Source organism: Mandrillus leucophaeus, unplaced genomic scaffold (genome assembly GCF_000951045.1).
Source record: "Mandrillus leucophaeus isolate KB7577 unplaced genomic scaffold, Mleu.le_1.0 Scaffold3, whole genome shotgun sequence".
Taxonomy (NCBI): Eukaryota; Metazoa; Chordata; class Mammalia; order Primates; family Cercopithecidae; genus Mandrillus; species Mandrillus leucophaeus.
Window position 1 is genome coordinate 5,752,152 of NW_012103142.1, and position 9,889 is coordinate 5,762,040.

General features: G+C 38.9%; 1 protein-coding gene across 3 annotated transcripts in view; it reads right to left on the reverse strand.

The window, feature by feature from the left end:
• Nucleotides 1–9,889, reverse strand: part of BTBD9 (BTB (POZ) domain containing 9) — a 491,209-nt gene that overhangs the window by 182,501 nt on the left and 298,819 nt on the right. The window contains exon 6 of one of the 3 annotated variants that reach the window (XM_011986628.1): nucleotides 7,442–7,447. The exons of the other annotated variants lie outside the window; for them this stretch is intronic. Within the exon in view, the coding sequence (XP_011842018.1) occupies nucleotides 7,442–7,447 (6 nt within the window). The remainder of the gene's footprint in view (nucleotides 1–7,441; nucleotides 7,448–9,889) is intronic. 3 annotated transcript variants of the gene reach the window in all.

Consider the following 9,889-nt stretch of genomic DNA (forward strand, 5'->3'; position numbering starts at 1 on the left):
TGTTTGTTTGTTTGTGACGGAGTCTTGCTCTGTCGCCCAGGCCGGAGTGCGGTGGCCGGATCTCAGCTCGCTGCAAGTTCCGCCTCCCAGGTTCACGCCATTCTCCTGCCTCAGCCTCCCAAGTAGCTGGGACTACAGGCGCCCGCCACCAGGCCCGGCTAATTTTTTTGATTTTTAGTAGAGACGGGGTTTCACCATGTTAGCCAGGATGGTCTCCATCTCCTGACCTCATGATCTGCCCGCCTTGGCCTCCCAAAGTGCTGGGATTACAGGCATCAGCCACTGCGCCCGACTGTAACTGTTGTTTTTTATTTAGGGGAAAAGTGAATTTTGAATAGTAGGCTCTTCCTGTTTGCCAAATATGCACAATCTAAAACTTGCCATGATGTGCCTGATGTGCCTTCAGTGTATGAAATTATATTTTGAATTAATATCAAAAATAATTAAAATATTTACATAAATTATATAAAAATGACATAAGATCTAAAATGTATTTAATTCATGTACATTTTTTTGCTTGCAAATATACCATACAATAGCCTTTAAGGTATACTGGGTAAATTTGCTATTATCAAAGATTTAATAAACACCTACTAGGGGCCAGGCGCTGTAGCTCATGTCTGTCATCCTAGCACTTTAGGAGGCCAAGGTGGGAGGATCACTTGAGCCTAGGAGTTCAAGACCAGCCTGGGCAACAGAGGGGGACCCTGTTTCTACTGAAAATTAAAAAACTAGCCAGGCATGGTGGTGCACGCCTGTAGTTCCACCTACTCGGAAGACTGAGGTGGGAGGATCAATTAAGCCCAGGAAGTTGAGGCTGTACTGAGCCATGACCACATCACTGCACTCCAGCCTGGGTGACAAAGTGAAACTCTGTCTCAAAAGAAAAAAAGAAAAAAGTCTACTAGACATAGGAAATAATGCTAAGCCCCATGAAGAATCGGCCAGAAGCCTTGATCAGACATAAGCCTTGATCTGGACAAATTTATAACACAGTTTGGAAAGCAAGATGAAAACATATCAAACTATATGACTTGATAGAACTGAATCAAAAGAAAGGCCTAGGTTCTAGTCAGAGCTTCATAATGCATTAGCTAATACAAATGGGGTAAGTTCCTTAATTTTTCTCAATCCCAGGCTCCACATGTGTAGTAGCGGTAGAGAGAAGGACGTAAGAGTTTATTACCTATTCACATATGGTAGCTTAATCTTGAAACACTGAATTTAGCAACATGAATATTAAAAGTCCTCCCAGGAACTACTCTTGCTTCAAAGACCAAAATAAAACAAACATAGCTAAAGGAGAATTAATTATCTTTCTACCCACTCTTCCCAACTCATGATCACTGATTCATCCAACAAATATTAACTGAGCACTTACTATGTGGTAGCTATTGTTGTTGGATGCTGGAATATGGTACTGAATAATACAGATAAAATCCCTCCCTCACAGAACTTACATTTAAAGTTGAGATAAACAACAAATTAAAAAATCAAATAATTATCCAATGATTGATAGGTGATCTATTTAGCACTGAACTTTATAGACAAAGTTGCCAAATTAGAAGGATAAACAGACATAAAACTCCTACCTTCTGGAATAAAAGAAGAGTCAAATGGAAAAGTACAACTAGCTCTGTCTAAGAACATGGCTATAATGTAAATGAGTCTGAGGTGTCGACATAGTACACCTATTACAGCTATTTAGCAGGATACAGGCAAAAACCTAATTAAGTAGGCTTCTTAGCATCTGGAAAGAGGAACTGATTTGAATTTCAAGCAATGTCTTGCTTATTTCATGGTTTAGTTTACTTTTTATTCTTCCATTTTTTTCAGATTGTAATTTTCAAGGGATTATAGAGAGAGAAAATGAGATGTAGAGTATATAAAATGAAAAATGAATAAGGGAGAGGGGAAGAAGAGAGACGGGGAGAAAAAGGGAGGGGGATAGAGAAAGAGAGGAGCAAGGGAGAAAGAGAAAAATGAATATGAACAAACCAACCCCTTCTCTGTCTCTGTTATGTGCTAATGTGAACAAATTCCCACATGGGAATAATTTTAACCAATTTTATTACTCAATAAAACATTTGAAACCAACATGAAGTATACTTTAAGAAACAGAACTAATTTACCAAAAGTTCAACATTTGCATTTTTTCATTAACTTTTCCCCTAGCCCAAGATGCTAGGGGCCGGGGAGAGAATTTCACTAGTTTTATCTTCAAAATGTCTGCATTATCTTTTCCAGTTTATCCAATAAGCTATGCATTTCCATGAATGGAGACAAATGAGTCTAATGGAATTGTGAACTAGAGAAAAAGCAGGAGAAAATTAAATTTGTTAGTTTCCCTATGAATCTATAAGAACTCATTTGGTGACTATGACCTGTAACATGCCTGCTATTTAGTGTCAGGGCAAGGAAAGTTTCTCCTTTTTTTTAACCTAAGACTAGGGTGGGCATATGCCATTAATTGTAACTTAAAAGTTTAAGGTTTGGAAGAATCTATTTTTCTCCTTTTTTTTCTTTTACAGTAGAGAATTAAATAGAGGAGGAAGAGAGGCAAAAGAAGGAAAAAGAATTCGTCTCTCCCCAAAGAAAAATCTAAGAATCCTTCTAAGAATGTAAACATTATATACCCTGATAAATCAGACAGGAATTGCCCAAGATGGCTTAAAAAACAGAATTGAAAACTAAGCATCAAAACCAAGAGAGTAATAAAGAGAGCATAGGGAGTGAGGAAATCACAAATCCTTACTCTAGACTCCTGAGAAACTAGCATTGGAATTAAAATAAAAGCTAATCACTTCTGCATATTGTACAAACAGCCTCTGCAGGCATTATTTCTTTTCATGGAAAACCCATACTCTGTACACTCATACAACCAGTTGTGTTATATATTCATAAATATATCTAATGAATATATATAATGTATACAGTATTATTATATATGACAATAATATAGGTTCATCTTCAAAAGCTCGACAGAACATATGGCCCTTGAAACCTCTGTATTTTCTACAAGCTATGTAAAGAAACCTGTGTTCCAGGCAATTGCTTCTCAGAGAACTAACTGAAATGTATTTACAGAAAACAAGCCCAATGCATTGAAGTCCCACCTACTATCCCTAGACTGCTTCAATGTTCGCAGAAAATTTCAAGGACCCTCCTTTTCCCCTTGGGAAATTCTGAACCTCTAATTAGTGAAAGAATCATTAAAGAAAAAAATCCAGAGATTTACTTAGCATGCAATTTGAGCATCAATAAAATTATGCATAAAGCTACCAAAAAGAATCAGAATAGTCAAAGTAAATAAAAATAATACTGCAGAAAACTTGAGGAAAATGCTCACCACAGCACAGAAATGCAAACAATAACAGGAGAGAAAGAGAGAGAGAGGAGACACACACAAGTATTTTTGTGTTGAGTGCCAAAACTAGTATGGATATGTATAATACACTATCTCAGGGATTGTTAAAGCTGGAAGTGCATGACCAATTTCACTGTGGAAGCCTGTACTCCAGTTTCCAAATAGCATGAAGGATTACTAATTTCAGCACTACTGGTATAAGAGATTTTGCTGCTGAAATCTGTCAATGTGTTAGAACTTTAATGCAAGTAAAACAGAAACCAAAATAGCAAGACGCTCCAAGTGGCACTATTTGGTGGTCTACAGAGTCTGCTTATAGTAGGGGCTGAGCAGACATGGGATTCAAACCTAACAGTCTGCCCAATCATTTAAAAAGACATCTCCCCATATGTACACTTTATGTGTTAGGAGTCCTATGCACTGTTAAAGTTCAATTTTGAAGCCTGTCTCTAATCCATATTTCTGGTGGATTAGCAAGCAGGTTGGGAGGGGGAGTAGTTTGGCAAGGCTGTTTTTTGCCCCTCCCCAAAGCTTCTTGAGAGTTCAACCATTCATGACCTAGACTCTGCTGGTAGAGCATTAGTACTAAGCCAGTGATCAGAAAGAAAATGTCAATCCTCACACTTGTTTCAGAAATTCAGGAAAGGAAAAACTTAATGAGCGGAAAGAACAGAAAGTAAACTGTGTACTTTGTAAGAGAGGACTTCGTTTTAATATGCAAGAAGATTCTATCATATTACTAATAGTCGCTGCTACTGCTGTGCTGCTTGGCCTCTTCATTAAACCAAAACAAAGCTGGTTTCACTATTTCTTTTTCTTCTTTTACATTTTTAAAATAAAGTTATACATAAATGTAGTTTAAAAAGTCCAACAGCCTATAAGGTTTATTATGAAAAATATTCCTCCATGCTCCATTTCCTCTCCACCTCAGAGGCAATAATTTTTACCTGTTTAAATTTATTATTTTAGGATTTATCTCACATCTATAATTAACATGCTTCTAGTGTTATATCTTGACTTTCAATTTTAGGCTTTATTCACCAACCTACTACTATAGAAGATGAGGATTTAGCTTTCCCTCTCCACGTGTACCCTTTCCCATCGCCCCATTAGACTGTACTGTAACTTTGTTGGATCAATATTCAGTGCTTACATTATGACTATGTAAATGTTATTCACAATTAATATGTGGAGTACTTTTCTTTCCTGCACAATTTTTTTCCCTGTGAGAATTAAAAATAATCTTGGTTTTTGTTTTGCTTAGTTTCGTATGAGCGCAACACTAATTCACCTCGTTCCTCTAACTCTCCCTTAACCAACTGAGTTCCTCTCAAGACATTCTGACACATCAGGCATTTTTTGAAATTTCTTCTTCTTGAAGAAGTCTTCTTGGGCCTTCTGAACAGTTCAGTCAAGTCTAGCTGCCCTCTAATCCTGCAGCAAGCTATCATCCTGGGATCCATCTTCACCATCATTGTAGGGATTCTTTAATCTCTCTCAGGTGTTAAACAGCCTGGACCTGTATCCCACACTTTCTTCTTTCTTGGTCTCCTCTCTCATTTTGGTGGTACATTTACAAACAGTTTCCTGAGAAATGGTTTCTAGGAGATAACATTTTTAAGATGTTGTGTTAACATTATCCTTAGACCACCTTCATATATGATTGGTCTTGTAGCTGGGTACAGAATCTTAAGTTGGAAATAGATTTCCTTCAGGACTCTGAATATATTGTTTTACTGCCTGTGAAGCTTCTAGTTTTGCTTTTGAGAAGCCACTATGATACTGGATCAGGTTATTTTCTTCCTTTTGTCTTTTTTTTTTTTTTTTTTAAAAACCATGCCCTGCTCTGGGAGCATGTAGATTTTCTCTACATCCCTTATATTCTGAAATTTCATGACAATGATGATGTGACTTGCTGTGGGTCTATTTTATTCCAGTGGGCTGAGCACTCAGAAGGCCCTTGCAATTCTGAAACCCATGTTCTTCAATTTTAGCAAATTTTCTTGAATGACTGTTATTAATTTATTCCCCTGGATTTTTTCTAATTTTTCCTTATGAAACTCTTAGTTTTGAATATTGGACTCTCTCATCTTGATCTGCATTTTTATATTTTCTCTATTTGCCATATTTTTGTCATCTTGTTCTACTTTCTGGGAGAGTTCCTCAACTTTATCAGCTATCATGCCTCCTGAGTTTTCCATTTTTGCTTTAATATTTTAAATTTCTAATTATACTTCTTATTCTCTAAATGTTCCTTTCTTTTTGGTCTAGGGTTGCCATATACCTCAATCTCTTTAAAGATAGCAAAATTTTTCTTAAAGTTTCCATATCCTTATATAGGTTCCCTCTATTTGGTGTTTTTGTTTCATATTAGTTTCCTCACATGTCTGGTTGTCAGGAGGGAAACTAGACATGCAGTGAAGATTCTAAGAATATCGTGAGGCTCACAGACTTTTAGCTTCATGTTAGGATTACCTAAATGGGTTCACCATTAGGAAAACCCTACTTTTAGATTCTTTAGCTCTTCCATCTCAAGATGGTCAGATTATCCCAGGAAGATGTTTCTAATCCTTGCATGGAAGACATGGGCCTGAGTACCAGAGTTCTCGAAGCTAAGATGGGGGTGCTGGGGAGGGTGGTTATGTGTGTTGGAGGTGTTACTGAGTTACTGAGAGGTAGGGTCTCCTCCTATGGTATGACCTTTCTCAACTGTGCACGTTGTCTCTCCTGTTTTAGAGACACTCTGTTTTATCTGCCTCAGAGAATAAATTTCCAATTTTCCATCAGGATGAGGGAGAAATGGTCAGACTTCTATAAAATAGGGGAGAGGATCTAGAGTTCTTGATTGTTTCATAAACATGTAGTTAACCAATCTTCCTCACAGTAGCCCTTCCCTACCCACTTCATTCATCACAGTTTCAGAGGTACCTGGTGCCTTTATTCCTAAGCCTTTGAGGATTTGATAGCTTAGGAATCAGTTTCTTGGGGGCCTGCTAAGTCATTTACCACTTGTTCATCTGCTTTACATCTTTCTCTTCCACGTTTTTGCCTCCTCTTCCCATTTTCTTTATCCTTGTGGGTTTACACCTAAAATAAAATCTCTTTACTTTATTTTAGTGGAGTTTTGTTCTGAAGGGAGTGAGAATTGATGTGTTCTGAAGGGAGTAAGAATCTGCCATTATAACCTGAAACCTTAACTATTTTTCATAAGAGCAAAATGGATTATTCTGGCTCTCTGCTCCACTCTCCCCATCCCTTTGGTTATTCCTGTAAAAATAAAAATTTGAGCAGGGATCTTTGCTGGACTTACTGAGTCTGAGATCTTGGCCTTTCCAGGCTGCTATCACTTGGGTACAACCACTGAGACTGTCGGTACTAGGACAACAACACAGGAGACGATAACCATTTCTCCTCATTTCCTTTCCCATCTTCAGCCTGAGGGCTACAACTCTTTATTCCTTCTTGTCTTAAAATAACATTTCACCTTGTTGCTGCTCCTCCATCCCCCTCCTTATCCCATTCCTTCTACCAGGTCTTCAAATGGCTATCTCAGATTACTTAGCTATATTATCTTCTGAACTTGTTTTTTCACTAATTAAGTTCCAAACAAGGATATGTCCAGACATTCCCATAAATTATCACCATTCTGCAGAAAGATTCAAATCACTGAGTAATTTTGTTACCCAGTCTCTCTCTCTCTCTCTTTAAAAGAAGGAGGGTGTGTGTTAATTCCTACTGAGTAAAAATAAAATAACTCAGCTCATCCTCACACTGAAACAGCTGCACAGACGGCACTGGCTGCTCTGTTTATCTTGATAACTGTGGAAAAACACCATCTCCTCCCCTTCCCGCTCTCTCCAGAACAATCACTATATTCCACATGCAGATGGGGTGATTTAGATCCTCTCAAGCACAGACAGGCTTGTCTGGTGTTCTTCCTGCACATCCACACTGCACCCTTCCTTTGCTTCTGTTGGCACAGCCCAGTTGCTTCAGATACCAGCTGCTTCAGGAGGACCTGATAGATTCAGCTGTGGATCCCCCGGAGGCTTCCTAATGCCCCAGCTCAGCCACCTGCATCTAAGCAGAGCTACGGGAATTGAGTGCCAAAGTAGGAGAAAGTACATACTGTACATCCTCTTTAATCCATGGAGTTACTGCCACAGCAGCAAAAGGGGAAGGGAAGGAAAAACAAATAAATACCTCATAGGTATGGGGAGCAGGGTAGCCAAGAGTTCTAAGTCAAAGGAGTAGAGAGCAAAACACAGGTAAGTAGGAAGAAAGCTTTCAACAAGGGTCCATTCCATTTTACTGCTTACTCCAGGGAGGTCAAGGAAATCCTGTTTGTTTGTTTGTTTTCCTGAGTCATTCAATGAGTCAGACAGGATTTAAAGACAATAATAAATGATTTCAATGGATTGTGACCTTTTTGTTAAGCTAAGGAAAGTTAAGTTAAATATGCAGGATGGCCAACTATCCAGCTTTGCCTGGAACCGTCCTGGTTTTCGCACTAAACATCTCCTGTCTTAGGAAACTACTCAGTCTCAGGCAAACCAGGAGAGTTGCTCCTCCTACGCCACCACCAACAGCCATTTCCCATTCCGGGATCTATGTGAAACTGGGCAGCATTCAAATTCTACACAGCACCTTCCTTTTCTTCCAGGGCCGCTCCTGCCACACAAACTCTCCTCAGCCTTAACACTCTTCAGTCGAACAGACGAGAGCATGAAAAGGCCATTCTGTGCTTGACTCTCAGCAGAAAGGCAACTGTGTCATTCTGAGTTCTCCCAGCTTGTCTTCTGGAGTCCCTGTCAGAAGCACAGGTCATCTAGCCCGATAGAACTGAATCAAAATGATCATGGCAGAAATGTCTTACTGCCTACAGAAACAGTGCATCCCTCAATAACTTTAAAACGCTGAACTCTGAAAAGGAAGTCAAAGAAAACTCAATTACACAGGGGCTGATAATTCAGTGTGTGGATTACTCAGGCTCTCTGTTCTGCTCTCCCTTCCCTCTGGCCCAAGTCATTAGGCCATTTCACTGCTCATTAGCAGGGAAGAGGAGGAAGGAAAGGTGGGGGAAAGTTGAACCAGCCAATTTTTCTATTTATGAGCAGGTTTCCTAGGAAAGGTGTTCAAACTATTGGCTCAAGAGGTTCTTTGGTGGGGACAGAAGATTAAGCTTTGGGGGTTGTGGCATGATTTGTTGATTTTCATCACTTGATCTCTCCTAAATTCTCAAATAGAATGAACTATTGGACCTCTGTTTTCATTGAAAGGCTAGCAAAATGACAAATGTTAGACAAAAAAAAAAAAAAAAGTTACTAGTTAAACCATACAAGATCCTATCTTTTTAAAAAGTCATTTGACAAACTCTAGAAAGAACTGGTAATGCTAACAATTTAGAAGATAAATATAATTGGATGATTATATACTGTGCTTTAACATTTTTACAGCTTAAATTAAAGAAGTCCCCCAATCCAGATTAAGTGTGAAATACTAATTTGGGAAAGATACCAGAAAGAGCAATTAGGTTTTGGTTTATTCACTTAACTTCTCAATTTCCTCATCTGTAAGAGGGAAAATAACAGTACCTAACTTTGTGGGATTAAATAATACATGTGTTAAGTGTTCAGCACTTTACCAGGAACATCCTAAGTGCTCAATAAATGGTACCCAGCATATAGTATTTACTCAAAAATGTTAAATATATCATAATTTATTTAGCATTTTTATTGTGCAACTACTATATGCTGAGCACTTTTAGGCACTAGATATGAAAACGTATATGAACAAGTCAATCTCTAAAAAAGGCCCACCCTTTTAATGCAGGCAGGAAATTACAATACATATTAATAAATGCTGTTATACAAATTCCACACAAATAGCATGGCAGCACACAGGAATGGTACATAATCCAGACAGAGACAACCAGGAAAGGCTTCCCAGATGTGACTGCTAAGTATTGAGTGGGGGTTGGGGGGATGCCAGGAAAAAATGTATGGGGAAGGAAAATGCAGGCAGAAGAGTAACATGTGCAAAATCTAGGAATGTGACTCTAGGACCTTAGGAAGACAGCGGAGCACAGTAGGACTGGAGTCTACACTCAACTGGGATGGACAAGTAAAGGCGGAAACACAGGATGTGGCTGTGAAGAGAACAACAGGATGGAACGACCAGATAACGGCTAGAGGGAGACTGTAGAGTCAAAAGAGGGATTTGTTTATTAGTAGGTAAAAGTGATTTTAGTAAGTTTAAATGCTGCAAAGGGAAAGAGCCAACAACAAAGAGATGAAGTTTGTTGTTTCCTATCAGTGTAAGGGAGGAACAGGATCTGACCTAATGGCATCCCTTTCCGGTTTCAGTGAGGGTCTCCTTGGGTGCCTCTGTGAATCTGTTCAAGCGTCGAGGGGTCTGGATCAGTGTTTCTCGCCCCTGTTTGGAAATATATGGATGCTACCCTTAGAGACTGTGATTTAACTGAAATGGGGCAGAAAGTCTAATATGTAGCTAGGGGGTGGG